Source organism: Xenopus laevis, chromosome 5L, assembly GCF_017654675.1.
Source record: "Xenopus laevis strain J_2021 chromosome 5L, Xenopus_laevis_v10.1, whole genome shotgun sequence".
Classification (NCBI taxonomy): Eukaryota; Metazoa; Chordata; class Amphibia; order Anura; family Pipidae; genus Xenopus; species Xenopus laevis.
In genome coordinates, this window is record NC_054379.1 from 29196218 (window position 1) to 29216207 (window position 19990).

The 19990-nt window shown below is 39.9% G+C and overlaps 1 protein-coding gene across 2 annotated transcripts in view; it reads right to left on the reverse strand.

Annotated features, from left to right (window-relative positions):
* Window positions 1-451: 451 nt before the first annotated feature.
* Window positions 452-19990, reverse strand: part of LOC108716581 — an 85644-nt gene continuing 66105 nt past the window's right edge. Inside the window, exons 16-21 of one of the 2 annotated variants that reach the window (XM_018262809.2) lie at window positions 14793-14994; window positions 13100-13352; window positions 11795-11955; window positions 11108-11247; window positions 7618-7840; window positions 452-1004 (exon numbers count right to left, since the gene is read on the reverse strand). In XM_018262809.2, coding sequence (XP_018118298.1) covers window positions 865-1004; window positions 7618-7840; window positions 11108-11247; window positions 11795-11955; window positions 13100-13352; window positions 14793-14994 — 1119 coding nt within the window. In that variant the 3' untranslated portion in view covers window positions 452-864. Of the gene's footprint in view, window positions 1005-7506; window positions 7841-11107; window positions 11248-11794; window positions 11956-13099; window positions 13353-14792; window positions 14995-19990 lie in introns of those variants that run through there. The other variant, XM_041562634.1, reaches the window with a different exon arrangement.

A 19990-nucleotide genomic window follows, 5' to 3' on the forward strand; every position in this document is an offset into this window, starting at 1 on the left:
CTGCCTGCCCTATGCTACTTATGTGTCCCATACTCTATGCTACTTATGTGTGGTTTAAAGTGGGTGTGGTTTAAAAGAGAACTAAACCCTAAAAATAAATACAGCTAAAACTGCCATGTTTTGCTTTGCAAATAGAAAAATCCAAAGGCACACAGATCTGCTAGAACACTTCAAGTGTTTATCACGGAGTGCAATGCAACGTTTCGGGGCGGACCCCTTTGTCAAGAATGCTCAAGAAGTTCTCCTTTAAAAACAGGGAGTGGTAAACACTGGCTTTCATTATCGCCCCTTTACCACGTAGGCCAGAAAAATTCCAACCCTTGGTACAACAGACGTTGGAGAGCACTGGCAATGATATTATGTCTGTCCAAGAAATCATCCAAGCCAAGTCTTAAAGGCATTAACAGAATCAGCCATCACAACATCACATGGCAGTGCATTCCACAACCTCACTGTCTTTATTGAGGAGAACCTACGCTGCTTCAAATTTAAGTTCGGTTCCCCGTGTTTACTTTTTAAACATTTTTATTATAGAAAAAAAAACCAATTTGCCATTTTGAAAAGCTGCATCTGGGGTTGTAGACAGGGAAATGGGGCACTATCTTATTATTTTCCAACCCCATCAATCAAGGCTGTGTTCTTGGGTTTGGTAAGTGGCAACTCCCATGTTTCCCATGTCTAACATGTGGCACCCCCAAGTGGAAGAAGACTTTCCTCCTCCTTTAAAGGGTTACACTGTTAATGGAACAGAATATGGCAAAGAAAGACCAGCCCTTCTCTCTTTCTCTCCCTCTATATAAATGTATTCAGATCATTGTTTGAAGAATCACCTGCAGTTTATTTCTTGAGGTATCTGATATTTTCTTAAATCCAGCATTTAAACCGGAAGAAGCTTTGCAGATCTTTGTCGTCGACGGGCTTGTTGTGGATTCCTGCATAGACGGCCTTAAGGGTCTTTGTTTTACATTTCTCTTCAAGAATATGAATATATTTCTCCAAACAGCCTAAAGCAGGAACAAACAGCAGTGATTAATAACGTTGCTCTGGTAAAGCACAATAATCTCATTAGTACATATCTGTGAGCTCCTTCAATTCATTTGGCTTTGTTTTTTCTTCTTTGGGCATTAAAAGGGCAACTTAAGGCCCCATAGAAAATTTTCACGCATGGTGCTGCTCTATTGCTTTTCAAGTACCCAAGCCAAATACAAAAAGTTGTGCCCTCTGCCATGCCTACTATATGTACATATGTTGATTCAGACATGTACATGAGGTGTAGGGGGGGGTTGACGCAGTCACCAAGCAATCCAAAGGAGAAAGGTAAGTAGTACAGTATGAGGAGAATAGGAGCTATGAGTTGAAGTGGTCTGGGAAGCTGCACAGCACCCCCATAATTCTCTGGGGCTTTAGCTGCTGGTTAAAATTAATGGACCTCAGGTCTACAGAGCAGGGTTTCCTTAAAGGGCACCTGTTGGATAAAAATGTTATCACCAACCAAAGGTGGGGGTTAATAGAGCCCGCATTCCGGTTAGGGATATGTTTTTTTTGGGAAAAAAAATGCCCCCCGCCAGTGCTACGCTACCTGCACCAGGAGGGATCTCCCGGTGCGCACAGCCATGTCCAGTCACTCACGTGCATAAGCGCATTTGACGTCACATGCATGCTCATAATGAGCAATTCGGGCAGCTTTTCATTATGCGCATGCAAGTGACTGGACATGGCTGCTCGCACTGGGAGATCCCTCCTGGTGCAGGTAGAGTAGTACTGGCGGGGGGCATTTTTTTTCCCGAAAAAAACATATCCCTAACCGGAATGCGGGCTCTATTAACCCGCACCTTTGGTTGGGGATAACATTTTTACCCAACCGGTGCCCTTTAAAGAGATACTGGCATTAGAAAATAACCTTTTTTATTATGTATCATAACATTGTCTTTATAATTTTGCCATAAAAGTATTTGCCTGATGCTTTTACATTACCTTTCTTACTACCCTGTTCCTCTATGAGGGGGCTGCCATATTTGTGCAGCAGGAGTCCGTTAGCATTAGAAACTCTAACTGACAGATTAAGAACAGGTTGGCAAAACAGTCAGGTTTAAGAACTTCAACTAACAATTACTTACAATAGCAGAACTATTGGCTAAAAATAATCAACATGACCTATAGGTAACTTTTGGTGTAGATTTATATTTTGAAAAGAAATTTTTTAGTCTCAGTATCACTTTAAGCATAAAACATTGTGGTCCTTATTTACTAACGACTTTACCCTAGCATAGTAACCGTAATCAAACCAAAGCATTTCTTTTTCTTCCAAACAATCAAAAAAAAACAACCAATCTCTAGGCTGCTGCTCTACGGCATGTGATTTCTCGGCTTCTAAATGAGGTTCTCTGTAGATCAGTGATCCCCAACCAGTGGCTCCTGAGTAACATGTTGCTCTCCAACCCCTTGGATGTTGCTTCCAGTGGCCTCAAAGCAGGTGCTTATTTTTGAATTCCAGGCTTGGAGGCAAGTTTTGGTTGTATAAAAACAAGGTGTACTGCCAAACAGTAGTCTGCCAGTCCACATAGGGGCTACCAATAGTCAATCACAGCCCTGATTTGGCATCTCCGGGAACTTTTTTCATGCTTATGTTGCTCCCCAACTCTTTTTACATTTGAATGTGGCTCATGGAAAATGTTGGGGATCTCTGCTGTACAGCATGTTGTCTGACACATTTCCAATATTCTGAAGGGAAAGGACACAGGCAGGGAGGAGAGGGTTTCTATAGGTGAGCCTATTGTATGACATTGTTATGTATTTGGCTATAGAGAAAGATAAATGTGACAACGTGTCTTGTTTGGGCCCCAGACAGAAATAGATGGTAGAAGCCTTGGGGCAGGTTCCCTGTGATTTTGTTCCAGGATGTAACGAGGGATTTCACCACAAGATTGTTGCACGTGGATGCAATGCAAACAGTCTTTATTTACCTTTCTCTGTCTTGTCTCCCTTTATCCCATTCGATGCTGTTGCAGCCGCTCTATGGAAAGTGCACATGCAGCTCAGACACAGCTAATTGAGCACCAGTCATGGTGCACTCCGACAGCCAGAAGCAGACCGTTGAGAGAACAATGGCCGACATGGTTCATCTGTTGCACTCCCTGCATCTTCAGCAGTTAATATCTGGCCAGCACCATATTGGATGCTCATGAGCACGGCCAAGAGATCTTTATCTCCCTGACACTGATGGGTTTGTACTCCAGGGCCACATTGTTAAAGGGGTTGTTCACCTTGAAGTTTACTTTTAGTTTGACCTAGAGAGTGATATTCTGAGACAATTTGCAATTGGTTTTAATGTTTTATTATTTGTGGTCTTTGAGTTATTTAGCTTTTTATTCAGCGTCTCTCCGGTTTGCAATTTCATCAATTGATATGAATAAAAGACTGGTATATGAATAGGAAAGATGAGTAATAAAAAGTAGCAATAATAATACATGTGTAGCCTTACAGAGCATTTGTTTTTCAGATGGGGTCAGTGACCCCCCTTTGAAAGCTGGAAAGAGTTAGGGTTAAACTATAAAACTATAACAAACAATGAAGACCATTCTAGTTGCTAAAATTGCAAAGTGCTGAATAAAAAGCTACTGTATATAACTAAACAACCACAAATAATAAAACATGAAAAATTGTAAATTGTCTCGAAATATCACTCTCTGTATCACGCTAAAGGTTCATTTAAAGACAAATAATCCCCTTAAAGGGATACTGTCATGGGGAAAATTTTTTCTTCAAAATGAATCAGTTAATAGTGCTGCTCTAGCAGAATTCTGCACTGAAATCCATTTCTCAAAAGAGCAAACAGATTTTTTTATATTCAATTTTGAAATCTGACATTGGGCTAGACATATTGTCAATTTCCCAGCTGCCCCCAGTCATGTGACTTGTGCTCTGATAAACTTCAATCATTCTTTACTGCTGTACTGCAAGTTGGAGTGATATCACCCCCTCCCTTCCCCCCCCTCCCAGCAGCCAAACAAAAGAACAATGGGAAGGTAACCAGATAGCAGCTCCCGAACACAAGATAACAGCTGTAGATCTAAGAACAGCACTCAATAGTAAAAACCCATGTCCCACTGAGACACATTCAGTTACATTGAGAAGGAAAAACAGCAGCCTGCCAGAAAGCATTTCTCTCCTAAAGTGCAGGCACAAGTCACATGACCAGGGGCAGCTGGGAAATTGACAAAATGTCAAGCCCCATGTCAGATTTCAAAATTGAATATAAAAAAATCTGTTTGCTCTTTTGAGAAATGGATTTCAGTGCAGAATTCTGCTGGAGTAGCACTATTAACTGATGTGTTTTGAAAAAAACATGTTTTTGACAGGATCCCTTTAAAGACCAATCTTGTTTGCGTTTGACAGTCTAGACCAGCAGTGAAGCCAGAAGACTGACATTGGTAGTTTTCAACTATTAGCACCTTCTTGTAGTTTGCATCCACTGACTGCTTTTGATAGCTGCTACATACTGCAGGAGTCGTAATTTGAGGCTCAGCACCTTCATGACTGCGGCATTGTGATAAATGGTGCACAATATATTAGTTATAATGCACCCGCACAACAGGGTTTTCAGCAATGGATGTTGACACTGCTACATGCCCTTTAGTTATTTTTGAATAATTTACCAGCAGTAAGTGCTCTCTGCTGTCCCTTTGCCTCGAACGTTTATTAGCTGGGTTGCCGTGGTTACCAGAACCTTAAAAACAGCCGCTGGTGGGATCTTCAGGCTGGAGAGCACCAAAGATGAATTGGTGGGGCCACATGAGGAACATCCCTGCAGCTTGGATTTATTATTCTAATGAACTTTATGCCATGGTGAGATTTAGACTGCGGCTTCCTGTAATAAATATTTGCCTTGCTCACAGTCTGACAATTACTGGCAATTAGATTGCTGGAGGAGCTGAACATGACATCAAACCGCACGGCATCTGGGACGATCTATTTGCTGTACAAGTCTGCAGATAATTACTGGAACGAACAATAGGGATGCTATGAAATGGTGTACAATATAATACTGTGTATATATATATATATATATATATATATATATATATATATATATATATATATATATATATATATATATATATATATATATATATCACAGTTCCACAAGCAGCAGTTATAAACGTTGTGTACAATTTGGGAATGGTGCTACATGTTACATACATTAAAGGGGCAGTATACCCCCTTGTTCAACATGAGGTAGATAATTACATTACCAGTAAACAACCTTCCCCCTTTGTTGTGACTGTTTTGTTAGCAGATGTCCATCATGTAAGGGGGATTATCTGTGCCCTGGAAACCTAATTATCTACACTGCAAACACAAAACAGGGGGCTTCAATTTCCCCGTTTTTTGTGATTAAAGTAGAAGGAAAGGTTAAAACTAAGTAAGCTTTTATCAGAAAGGTCTATTAATGCTGCTCTGAGTCCTCTGTCAAAAGAAACACAGCATTTCTTTCCTTCTATTGTTTATACATGGGCTTCTGTATCAGACTTCCTGTTTTCAGCTTAAACTTCCAGGGCTACGGCTTGAGCATGCTCAGTTTGCTCCTCTCCCCTTCCCTGCTGTAATCTGAGCTATGAGTGAGCAGGTAGAGACTCAGGCAGGAAGGGATGTCACACCAAGCTAATATGGCGGCTGCTATCCTAAACAAACAGAGACAGTGTCTAGAGCTGTTTATTCTAAAGAATAAAAATGGCGTTCTAGCTTGCATTATTGGCAATAAATTGCTTTGGTAGCTTTCCTTCTCCTTTAAACCAACAGGCAAAATCGATGCTCAGAGTGAGGCCTATTCATTGCACTCATACTGAACAAGGGGGTATTCTGCCTTTTTAAAAACTATACATGGAATCTGACCAATTCTGCCTGTCACTTTGTGTCTACAGCCCCAACTATTGGGACACTGCACCATGTACTTGGTACCGATGACCAGTACCCATGTACAGATTGTAACGCTTTTAACTCCTTCACTGACAAGATTCAGCCCATTGATTTCTCCATTAGTTGGGGAAATACACATACACTAGAGGGAAAATCCTGGCCTTAAAGGATCCAGGGCGTAACTACAGAGGAAGCAGACCCTGCGGTTGCAGTGGGGCCCAGACGAGTAAAGGTTCCCAGAGAGATCCTAATTAATGAGCAATTTCAATATATCTTGGTCAACTTACCAAACCCCTAAACTGGATTTGCTGTAAACTAGAGTTACACCACCAGTTTTGGACTGGCCCACCGGTTTAAAACTCCCGGTGGGCCCAGGTGTTAATGGGCCCTCTTGTTTCTAAACATTTGGCCTATTTCATGGTCATTGCCTATTTCGTTTTGGGGGAAAATGCTTAATAATGGGAGAATATTGTTAGGATATATTAAAAACTAGGAGAATAAAGAGGTTGAGTGAGGAGAGGAAGAATAATAGTTTGGAAAGGTCCACTGTTTTAGGTTTTCTGGTGGGCTTACAGTTTTAGGCTTTCTGCTGGGCCCAAGGTCTAAGGCTTTCTGGTGGGCCTCTGGCATCCCAGTCCGACACTGTACACCACTCAAAGGATCCAAGAAGAAGATGGTGACATTATGCTGCTACAGTAGTGCCATGGGCTCGTATAGTTGTCAAGTAGATATAAATAGTACCCGGACAGCACACTTTCGGGGTTATTTACTAAACTCCGAATGCAAAAATCACAAAAAAATTTTGATTTTTTTTTTTTATAAAATCTGACTTTTAATAAATTCAGAATTTTTCGGAATTTATTAAACCCCGAGGATGGAAAAGTCAGAATCTGAAAATCCAGCATCTCAGACCTGTCAAGGTTGCATATAAGTCAATGGGAGAAGTGACATTGATTTTTTCATGTGTGCTGGGTTTCATGCAATACCTTGAAGTTTTCTGATTTTTCAGTTGAAAATTACCAAAAAATCGTGAAAATCATGAAAATCGGATGAAAAAGTCAGAAAAATTCGTGAAAATCAAAAAATGCTAATTTTCGGGAAAATGTAATAATAAATAAGCTTAAAAAATCCGAGCGGATTTGATCGGAGTTTGTAGCAGACAATATAGAGATAAATTTGGACTTTGATAAATAACCCCCTTTGTCTTTAAAATCTCATATCTTTATTTGCACAAAAATCGTGCATGATTTTTCTGCGAATAAAGATATGAGATTTTAAAGACAAAATGTGCTCTCCGGGTACTATCTATATCTACATGGAGATTTTTAGCACAGGGATGCAGCCTGTTGAGAAGCACTTACACACGGATTCATACACCAAGGACAACCTTATATTGATTTGATTGGTACAGTTGCCAGTGAACAGGAGCAGTAGCCCAGGGTCTCAGGGAACAAATGACACTGGCACTGTGGGGTATAAATATAACATTTTGGCACCCAACAGTGATTATACCGTTCCTTCTCCTTTAAGGGTAAACTAGTCATTTCCGCACTTTCATACAGACATTAAGTTCAGATATGCCAGTATAAATTAACCCTTTACACGTCTTTTAATAACTCCCGTCGAAACCAAAATAGCGCATACAAACTGATAATATGAGATCTGCTGCAACGCTAGTAAGTGTCTCTGCCCTTTCCTTACCTATCCCCATGATTTTGCCATAGGAGATCATATTGATGGGTAAGCGAGGGTCATCATACGTTTCACATTTGATTAATAGTCGCACGATCTCTCCTGGGATGAACGCATCATCAAATGACTGTTCTTGTTCCGGCTTTTGGGGGTACTGACAGTAAACATCTACTGCAGCCAGGGGGTCCGTGGATAAAAGCAGTTCTGCTAGCTCAATGTAGGCATCGTGTACCTGAAAAAAGGAAAATAAATAGAAAATAAAATTAAATAAAATACAGTGCTTATTCCCTCAAAATAATATTCTCAATCTCGCGCAAATGTGTTCAACAACGTTGGTTAATCTGCCCCTGGCCATCATTTGTCCCAGTTTACTTGTAAGGGGGATTATTTGCATTCCATTTTGCAGCAAAACTGTACTGATTTAATGGTTTTCCATCTCTTTTACAGTGGATAATGCAGAGTATAACAGTGCAAAATTAAATAACAGTTCATGTGATGTGAAAGCTTGTCACAGTGAGGGGGGGGGATGCAATCAGCATGTTGTCAATGTAATCATTCCTCTATGAGAAAGATCCTGAGCCATCCAGTCATCATTCTTGTATGCATGCAAACCCCCCTCCCACAAAAATGTAATCAGTGAACAGCCTCTTTGAAATCTTTAGATACTGTACATGCCACTCTGATTGTTAAAAGGTTAACAGTAAGGCTGCAGCATCCCTTTAATCACTTAGAATTCCTTCTCCTCCTCTAAATCACTCTGCCCCCTCCCTCAGGCTGTTGGCTCATGAGCATGCTCAGTTCTTCTCAGCTCAGACTAATAAACGCACCCTCCAGTCTAACAGCCAATGAAGAGATAGCATTGCTGGTTCCCATAGAAACACTATGGGGCACATTTACGAGTGAAGGATTCGAATGAAAAAAACTTCGAATTTCGAAGTATTTTTTTGTGTACTTCAACCATCGAATAGGCTACTATGACCTTCGACTTCGATTCAAACTAAAAATAGTTTGACTATTCGAACATTCGATAGTCGAAGTACTGTCTCTTTAGAAAATACTTAGACTACATACTTCGGTAGTTTAAACCTACCGAGGTTCAATGTTAGCCTATGGGGACCTTCCCCAGCACTTTTCTAAGGTTTTTTTGATCGAATAAAAATCGTTCAATCGATCGATTAAAGTTCTTCGAATCGTTCGATTCAAAGGATGTTATCGCTCGATCGGAAGATTTTTATTCGATCGTTCGAACTAAGTATTTGCGCTAAAATCCTTCAAACATGATATTTATTAACCCTCGAAATTCGACCCTTGATAAATCGGCCACTATCTGTCTGATCCTATTTTATTCTCCTAACCACCTCTCCTGAGCTCAGCGTAACCATTACAGTGCTCAACCCCAGCAGAACTTTTTATCAGAGTTGTATCTGTGTAACCTGCATTCTGCACTGCATGAACTTTACAACATACATGTCCAGTTTGCAGGTGTCAATGTTACTGATCATGTGTCAGAGGAAAAATGGCTGCCGGGTGATTTGTTTTAGGAAAATGTGATGACGCTGGCAAATGGACTGGGTGTATGCAGTACAAATGATGTGCTAAATCAAATGATCTCCATAACAAATTATTACAATGAGGCTATAAGAAAAGTGTCCTAGACAGAGCTCTTAAAAGAGCAGCCAGAGTTAATAGAAAAGATTTGTTAAAGAGATACAGTGCTAAGACCGACAGTGTTTAAATTAATCCAAAACGGATAATACAAAAAGATCATTCTGAAGCCTTATCATGTATACTAACATATAGTCCACAATATAATCAAATAAAAAATATCATTAAGAGAAATCTAGTTACTCTAGAAACTGACCCTATATTGAAGTAAATCCTTAAAAAGGGACAAAAATACATCTTTGATAGGCAAAACGGAAACAATAGGCAATAAATGAACACCAAGCCTTATTAGATTCAAAGAATATCATAACACATGGCTACAAACCAAAGGCTGTTTCAAATGTGGGGCAAATAGATGTATTAGCTGCAAATACCTAAAGAAAACAACAGACTTTATCTCTTCCACTCAAAACAAGACATACAAAATACAACATTATATAAATTGCAACACAAGAAATGTGATATATTTACTAACATGTAAAAAATATCAGAAACAATACGTAGGCCAGACGGGCCGAAAACTAAAACATAGAATCAGGGAACATGTATCAAATATAACCCCTGTAGCAAAACACTTTGCTGAGTGCAACAATAGAAACGTATCATATCTAAGCCTAGTTGCCATTGATAAAATAATACCCAACATCCGTGGAGGGAATGTAATTTCAGACCTTTTAAGAAAAGAAGCAAAATGGATTTTTCACCTAGAGACTAGACAACCGTTGGGTTTAAACTATGAATTTGATATCTCTTGCCCATAACAAAATAACCCCGATTTTTTTTTATATTGTATTTATATTTATTATATTTACATATATATTGTGAAATTATATATAATAAATATATATATCCATGCTAAAATAACTATTTGTATTTCAATAATGAGCCACTAGGGGCAAAGACATACAGCTTATTGACGATTAATTATGATTCCGTCCATGAGACCCACTATTGTCTCTTTTTTCCTTTAAATATTTTGTGTGTATCAGTAACAAGTGAGCCTATGATGAAGTGTCCTGTGGGGACACGAAACGCGTCAGGCTATTATTTTTTATACAAGATGTAAATAAAGATTTTTGTACTAATTAAAACATTTTTGGGGTTCCGGATTAGTGCCAGCTTGATATTTGAGGTATTTGTACAAATGATGTGGCCTGGGTGGGGGAGATATGCCCAATTTATATACATGGAGGGAAAATGTAGGCTTTACATGTCCTTTAAGGGAAGACGGACTCCCTGTCTCAGCACAAACTGTAACCTAAGTCCCGAATACCCAGATACCTATGGGTAAGAAAATTCCATTTGTATCTTACTAAAGTAATGACTTCTTCCAATGGTCTAACTAAATGGCACTAGGCCCCCTCCCTGGCAAAAACAAAACTCTTCGGAGGGGCCTGGCATGCACAGCAACCACTACTGGAAAGAATTAGCCAGGGCTTTATTGCTCACTCCTGATTCTTCCCACAAAAATCACAAAACTTGTCTGAACTGCTCTACCAGGGTTGAATTGGCTCGGGGGCCCCTCTCCAGCTCCCCAGACACCCCAGTCCAATCCTGTGCTCTACAATACATTGCAATGAATACAGATAATGAATTATACTCACAATACCAAGGGAAAATTTGAGAGGACCCTTTGATATGAGACTTCAGAATCTAGATGATGTGGTATGTGAAGTATACGTGCAAAAAAAAAAAAGGGTGTGCCAAAGTAGGCCAAACTACATCAGAAAAGCTTAGACTTTGCTCATTATAATAGTTAGATTATGGTAAAGGCATTATTTCACATGGTAAAAAGAATTTCCAGCCAATTTAATGAGCCCATTATTAAGCTTACCTCTGGCGCCATCCTGATGACTTGTTGATAAAGAGCTGAAGCATCTGATGTGGTTTCTTTAGTACGAGCAAGTGCTCTGGCTAAACCCAGGCGATGCAAGTAGGAGCTGACATTCATAGTTGCTGGCACATCAGGCGTCTCTGCACAGGAAAATCAATTTAGAGTCAACACAGTTATATTGGCAAGTCCATTTTTGGCACATTCCATGAGCTGAGGGTTGCGCCACTCAACTGCATTCACCTACTGTGCTTGCCAAGCTGTATGTAATAAACACATACCCAGTCCCATATCTGTACTACACTGGGCACCAGGCCTAGTACATTCTACTAGCTCATTGGTTGTTTCTATAGTTAGCTGGGAAAGCCAACTCCACTTTAATCAAATAATTCACATTTTAAAAATGATTTCCCTTTTCTCTGTAATAATAAAACAGTATCTTGTACTTGATGGTATGAATCCATATTGGAGGCAAAACAATCCTATTGGGTTTATTAAATGTTTAAATGTTTTTTTTTTAGCAGAGATCCAAATTACAGAGAGAGAGATCCCTTATCTGGAAAACCCCAAGGTCTCAAGCATTCTGCAGATCACATTGTGGTATACATATATTATTGCTTCCTAAGGCTTGAATATATTAGTGAGAATAATAACTATTACTTGTGTCTCTCAAACACACGTATGTCTGACCTTCTACGGGTTTGGATTCGGGCACTGTGGTATCCTCTGTTGCTGGGAGCTGCTGCGGCTCCTCTTTTACAGCCTTTACACAGCTTTTTGGATTCAATGGAGGTTTTGGCTTTGGAGTCACAGCAGTTTTGTTAGATGAAAATCCACTCGTGCCACGCCCCCTAATGGAAAATAGAAGTATTGCATAAGAGAGTAAATGTTAACCATAGTGTGTTTTATTTACATGCACATATATTGTTTTCATGCTTAAAGGGCAAATCAACCCCAAAATTAAAAATTGCCTAATAAAAGAAAACATAATTCTAAACAACTTTTCCAGCACAGAGCATGTGCAGTGAATCAGCAGAAAAGAAGATGGGGAGCTACTGGGGCATCTTTGGAGACACAGATCTTTACTGCTAAAGGGCTGTGGTTGCCTTGGGCTGGTACAGAAGCACAAAAATCGTGTACAACATTTCTAGCTTCTTTAGTTAGGCTTTAGTTCTCCTTTAAATTTTTAACAATGTTGCAAAAGTTTATTTCCCCTGCAAAAACAGGTCTGTTAATGAGCTGCCTTGTCTTACATTGTATCAACAGTCAGCCACCCGTGCAGAGAATAGAAAGAGACAGACACTGCTTCCAATAGCAATACATATACAAATAACTTAAAAACCATAGAAAATATGAAATTAACATAAATTGCAAAGGGGCTTAGAATAATGTTTTCTTTTATTAGGCAAATAGTGGCATGCTCGTTTCCCTTCCTGCTCTTGCACTTCTGCCCAAGGGAACAGCTGCACTGTGCATCAAAGCAAGGTGATTTGAGTTTATAGCAATGACAGTTCCCTTTTGTGTTAAAGGGCACCTGTTGGGCAAAAATATTATCCCCAGCCAAAGGTATGGGCAACGGTAGTTTTTTTTTTTTAAAAAAAATTGCCCCCGCCAGCGCTAAGTCACTCACACCCGGAGGGAGCTCCCATTGCAAGTGACCATGTTGTACATAACGCATGCGCATAATGCTTTTCAGACGCCATGCACATTCGCATAATGAGCAAAGTTGCAGCATTTGATCGTTATGCGCATGTGTGTGCCCCAACATGGGCGCTCATATCGGGAGCTCCCTGCAGTTTTAAAGAAAAACCTACTGTTACCTCCAACCGGAATGTGGGCTCTATTAGCCCTCACCTTTTGGTTGGGGTTAATATTTTTGCCCAACAGGTGCCGTTTAAGGAGTATATGTCAATTAATGGGTTTCACTACATACTGATGCTTTATCCTTTAGAATAGAGTCCTAATCCTAATATAAACCAGATTTGCTTTTCATACCTGCTTGTGCTAACTGATCCTGCTTTTGGGTGACTCCCTCCTGGTAACATGGTGGCTGCTTTCTTTGCAGTTTGTAAGGGCTTAGATGCACTGATTGGTCCACGTGATTTGGGGGCTACTCCTCTCCCTTTAGGGGCTCCCTCGGTACATACAGTTGCAGGGGCTGCTTGTTTTCCTTTGTCACAAACCTGGGGCATCACTCTTTGTGCCTTTTCTTCTATGGCAGACTTATATCCCTGCCACCACTTCTGACCTGCAAATTGTTAGGAAAAAAGAGGATTAATTTGAAAAAAAATAAATAAATTCAGAATCATACCCCATAAATCAATAACTTCTCGCTACTTACTGTTACAATTATATTTACTGGTGTTTGAAAATGTACAGTGACAAATAACGAAAATGCATTATAATTGCACAACAAAAGTAAATCAGCATACTTAAGATGGATAAAAAGAAGTTAATTACAATGCAATGTAAAATGGAATATAGAAACAGCGTACATTTCAGAATTAACTGTAAATGAACAATTTTTCCGACCGAATAACACTTTCCTCTCTATCATTAAAAGAAAAGAATAATGAAAACATAAGGAACCTAAGGAACATCAAGTAATGTGGCTAGAATGCTCTTTGGAATTGTACATTAATTTATTAATCATCACATTGTCATTAGAAGTATCTAAATAAGGAGACCAATTATTCAAAAATGTTTTTCTAATTGCTACTGATAAAAGCTCAAGAAATAATATTTTCCTGCAATGAAAAGTACCTGTACAAAAATTAAAGGAAAACTATACTCCTCAAACAGTGTAGGTCTCTATAAAAAATATATTGCATAAAACAGCTCATAGGTAAACCCTGCTTCATGTAAATAAATCATTTTCATCATAATATCCTTTTTCAGTAGTATGTGCCATTGGGTAATCATAAATAGAAAAAAATAAGGGCAGACCCCTGGGATCATAGGATTCACGGTGCACACAAACAAACCAAACAAACTATACTTGTTAGGTCTAAGGTTGCCACCGGCCGGTATTTTACTGGCCTAGCAGGTAAAACACCTGCCAAGCGCGGGGCCGGTACTACAAATATACCGGCAATGTAGTTGGCAGTAAATTTGTAATACCCTTAAAAAAAGCCCTTGGCTCACCCCCAATTTACTCAGAACTTACCTTTTTTTCGGCCTTTTGGCTATCTCGCGATGTGGCTCCATCCCTTTTTGCTCCACGGTACATGGCTCCGCCCCCTTTTGCATCGTGGACTGCCTCTTTTGTTCCCACCCCCCCACCAGCCAGTAAAACCTTTCAGAAAAGGTGAAAATCCTAGTAAGGTCACATGAGCCAATTAACAGACAGAGTTTTGCTTTTACTTCCACACTTCTTCCTGCTACAGTTAGAGCTGCAGTATTTCTGGTCAGGTGATCTCTGAGGCAGCACACAGACCATCACAAAATGGTTGTTCAAGGCATGAGATGTAATATGGCAATATTTGCTTAAATATATATTCCAGTTTGATAAGGCCACTTAATTTGATATAAACTATCTGTTGCTCAAGTATTCATTTTGGGGGTATAGTTTTTCTTTAACTGTGCATATTTAACTTGGAAGAGAAACCAGCAAGCTCACTTATCTCTGTCAAAGTGAGTAAATTGGCAATTAAATTAATTAAGGTTGTAAGTCAATACACATGCTTACTTGTTAGTTCTGCAGGAGGGGGTCCTTTTGTTGGCATATTCTCCAGATTAATGCTGGCTTTAAAACTGAGTACAGCATCCTGAAGTGCGAGCTGTGCTTCAGCAGAACAAGGATTGTTATCATACCGGGCAAGCTGTGCCACACCTAGCAAGTAAAGGGAAAAACTACTGCATGGGGAGGCTATAGCTCCAATCTGGCAGACCTGAAAATGGATGAAAAGGAAAGCACTTAGGAACTATCCTAAACACACTTGTATAATGTGATTGGCTAAACAATAACTAGAAACTATTTCAGATGAGTGCTGCTTGCTGTGGAATAAGACAAGTAGGCACAGATGATGACTTCCTGGTTATGTCTCGCAGTATTGGGGTAGAACCACACAAGCATCTTCAACGCGATTATGGCAGATCCGACATCAAAACGCAGGCGTCAAATCGGATGCAACGGAAAATAAGGTAAGAAATACAAATGTCGGATGTTGACGCATTGTTCATCCGACACGACATGACTGTTGGATGCAGACGATGCATGCTGCGTCTGCATCCGACAATCCTTGCTCTACCTTATTTTTCATCACAGCCGATTTGATGCCTGTGTTTTGGCGCCATACACGACCAGAACAAGAAGAATATCGGATGGCGCTCCCGACAGCAAAATGAGCTATATTTTCTTGGTTTATTGAGATCTCCACACAACATTTTGGGGATTTACCCTTCTTTCTCAAGTGCTCTCACAGGAAACAGGTATAAATAGGTAAGATAGGAAGAAATTACACGCCGCAATTAGCAGGATTTACATGTATTGATAAAAATTGAGTATTTGTCTGTGGCAATAAAAAAAATCATGTAGCTATTCAACAAAAAGTCATATAATTCCTTCATGTGCATCACATAGTGGCTGTGAACATAAAAATAATTATATGTCGAAGTCTATACATCCATGAAATTAAGTCATGTCCATATTACAACAGAAAAAGCCTCATGTTCTTAAAAGAAACAAAAGAAAAAGGACTATTTCAGGATACTGTTGGACAGGTATTCAATTCATGTATCAATACATGGGACATGCACCTTGTAAATGTTGCTAATTGAGGGGTGGAGTTTATTCCTATCCTACCTATTTATACCTGTTTTCTGTTTACTATTGTGAAAGCACTTGAGAAGGGGGGTAGATCCCCCAAAACGTTGTGTGGAGATCTCAATAAACCACGAAATATACATATTTAGTTGTTGTGAGTGCCAGCTGATTTTTTTCTTGCTATGATCAGCAGACTCTAGTTCTTTTCCCATTATGCTTCATTTTCCTCCCAGAATTCCAGTGTCTTGCAGTTGCAAGGGAACATTGCTCCTGAATCAATTATGGCCTATGGGTCAAAATTAATGCAATTACACTCGCACTCCCCCCTAAGTCGGACACAATAGTCCAACTGGTTTGATTTCTGGTGTTTGCACACATGCTCAGTTCTTTAAATGCAAGTGGATTGCACCTATTGATGCGGGGTGATGAGAGAACTCTGGAGCTACCAGGTTTCCTTTGCATCAATAGGTGCAACTAAACTCAATTCGGAAAAGGAGCCAGGAAGGATGGAGCATCTCAGAACGTACCTATAGGGAAGTGAAAAGAGCATATTTTGATGCAAGGTCTAGTAAAGAGTGGATTTTCAGTCTGAACCGTCCCTGTTACTTCCCAGTCCACATCCAACCCATCCCGAAGTCCTTTACTTCCACCTGACCTGACCTGACTCCCCTCATTATTATGATTCATTATATAGGTGGGATCACCACAGTGTAGGGGTTGACTCAATAACATCAAGGAAAGGAGCTCAGCTTGAAGTCAGAACCACTTGCCCAAACCACACCTAGGGTTCACACCTAGGGCCCAACTCATGGCTCAACCTGCAGGCTTCAGGTCAACCAACTCATCCCTACTGTGTGTGAGTTCAGCAGACATGGCCACTGGCAGAGCAACACATGGTGAGCAGTGACACTGTCTTATTTATGTACCCCCCAGAGAGCTTAGAAGCAAGACAACCCAGATGTTTATGGCTTCAGGGAGGACCAAGGGAGTCCCTCTATCTCTTTCATGGCCTTCCTGTAGAATATTTGTTTTACATCTTATTACCTACCATGTACCCCATTTACAAACCAAAATTCTTTCTTCTAATGAAACGCTGAGGACACACAAGCGGGTGTGATATGGTTATGATGCCACACTTGCAGTAAAACAGATTTCATTTTTTCACCTGTATGTGTTTTTTTAAACATGTAAAGCATGTATGTTACAATGCACAATCTGCAAACCATAAACCATTTCTCTCTTATTTTTATTTGCACTTAAAGGAATGCTTAAATAAAATAAGATTCTCCAACAATAAAACATGCTAAACACCCCCTTAGTGTAATATTGCTTTATTTTAACCTACATGAAGTTTATAGGCAACAATAAAAAAAAATCCTTTTAAAAAACGATATTAGCTAAGTAGGTAAGTCAAGTTAACCTTAGGCGTATGACAGTAAAGCTTTGCAAATGCTTGAGCAATTATTCATTTTATTTGCTTTTATCTCAGAATGCAGGGTTTGATCAGTTTCCATGAAATGCACTTTAAAAAGAGGTACTAACCCATTAAAAACTATCATGAAGTTTTGAAATCGGCTTTACGTGGGTTTGATTGATATGTGTGCCGCGTTCCTATGGATCTTCCCTCAGACATGCCTTTCCTGGACCCACATCAAAGGTTTTATGGAAAGCAAGCAATTTCACTAAGGCCAGTCTTTTAGAAATGGGATGCATATTAACATGTGCTCTGCAGGTTTGTTCTTAGCAGCAGCTGAAACGTTTACTCTCTTATTTACCTTACCATTACAGCCGGCATGCTTGGTAAACTATTGGTAGCTCAGTCTAATCCAATACAATCCAAGAAATTCATGAAAGGCATGGTTTAGTAAACAACCCCCCAAGTGTGACACTGGTCTTCATGAGTTGAAGGTTTGATCTTACTTGGAGTCCACATAAGAAATGGTTCAAATAATGATGCATTCTTATTTCCATTAAAAGCTAGATTTCACAGATTTAATCCTACTTTCTGGTAAGTATGGTGTTTTTTATGGAGACCTCAACCCAAACAGAGAACTGATGTAAACAGGAGGGCCTATTTATCAAAATTAATTATTTTAGAGTTTTTTTTTCCACTTTGAGAAAACTCAAATTTTTAAGAAATGTGAAAATGTCATATCTATTTAAAAATCCAAAAATTACAAATTTGATTGAATAAAATCGTGAAAAATAACTCGAATACCTCACATTTGTACTCTATTTATAATTTTCAATGGCTAAAAACTCAAAATTTGCTATAGGCAGCTCCCATTGATTTTTACATGAAAGAAGAAGCTTTATATTTAACTTTTATTTATTATTTTTACATCTTCCCCATAGAGTGCTCCCCTGAGCAAAGGTTTGGCACTTTGCCTTTGGTTAAAACCAGGAAAAAGGGGAGTGGGATGATAATATCAGCCCTTGAAAAACTGGGCTGTCCAGTTTAAAGCTGGACAAGTGGCAACCCTATAAGGGCTGGAACTAGAGGTAGGCAGAGTAGGCACGTCCCTAGGGCGCAAAGCTGGGGGGCACGTACCTTCTCTGCCACCGACCACATGTCCGGTCCACCCTCTCCTCAACTGCCTGTTCTCTCTCCCAGACGCATGCTCCATGTCAATGCCCGCTCTCTCGCATGCATGCAGTTTTCATTAAAGTAGAACGAAACCCCCCTGCCCCAAGATATAACAGCCCTCTCAACTGCCCTCGATCTGCCCTCTTTACCTCCCCCTCCCCTCACAGTGTGAGTCAGGAATCCGCTTCAACTGCACATGTGCCTGCAGGCTCCATGATGGCTTACAGACCCAAAGAGAATACTAATGGACAGAAGATGGCATTGAGGGACCTCGCTATGCTGCTTTGCTTCTTGCGCTCAGGATTCCCAATAGGAGAGCTAATATAGGTAACACACTATGAGGGTAGGGAAAGGTAAAGGGGGCAGATCTAGGGCAGTTGAGGGGGTTGTTATATCTCTGGGGAGTTAAGTTCTCCTTTAGAGGAGAAGGAACGGGTTTTCACTGGAGGTACCAATTTGTTAGGCACTCGAAGAGTGCTGCTAGAAGAAGAGTAGTACTGGCCTAGGGTATAGGTATAAGAAAGCAAATCACTGGCAGAGCCTAAACTCATTAGCTCACCATTATTGATTGTAGGTGGATTCTCATGCAGGGGTGTCCTGTGTCCACACCCCAAAATGACACGATCATAATTTTGGTAGAAATCAGGACAAATCCATGGAATGTTTAAATACTTCTCTTGTGTTTGTTCTTGCACACTTGATAAAGGGCCTAGCCTGAAACATGTTGTGGTGCAATTTCCCCTAATAAAAGCACTTTGCAGTCATAGCTACTGCCTCGGATTTGTCCTGCTTTTCTACCATTATACATGATCGTTTCTGAAATATTAGCACTACAGCCCTCTAATACCAGGCTTTAAGCTCTGCAGTTCTCTTTCAAAATGACTGTGCCAGCAGCCCTTACACTAACTGGCAATTAGGGGACTACCTGTCTAAAGCTGGTAATACAAAAATAAATGTAAATTGTGTAACTTAAAATAAAACAAACAAAACTTCAGCTTTAGCCAGGATTCTACACTCACAATGCAAAGTGCTGATCTAAATTGTTCCATAAAATGGAAATTAATATCCAGTCTGTTGTGCATTGTGTATTGTGCATTGTGTATTGGGTTTTGATTATTTTACTTTTGTGTTTAGGTTACAAAATCGTATGTAATTATGCCTTGTGCACAAGTGGTAAGGCAGGGTTGCTACTGCACCTGGCACCTATGGAATTGCATGCTAGTAATGGGAAGAGCAAATGGATGCCTATGTCCTGCCTATGTCCCATCCTATGAATTGCGAGTGCATGGTGCTCCCTCATATGAATCATTCATTGCCTTTGGCATAGGGCACAACGATTTGCTCATGGCAGTAGGTCCAATCAGAAGCACGTATTTGGTAAAACTTATCAATGTGGGGTGTTTTTTTCCACTTAGCACATTGATTAATTTAAGCAAATGAGCCTGAATATGTTTCTGCCATCAATAAGCTTTTATGATAAGCCCGTTTTATACCAACCAACATTCCTAAATTAAAAGTTTGAGGAGACATAACC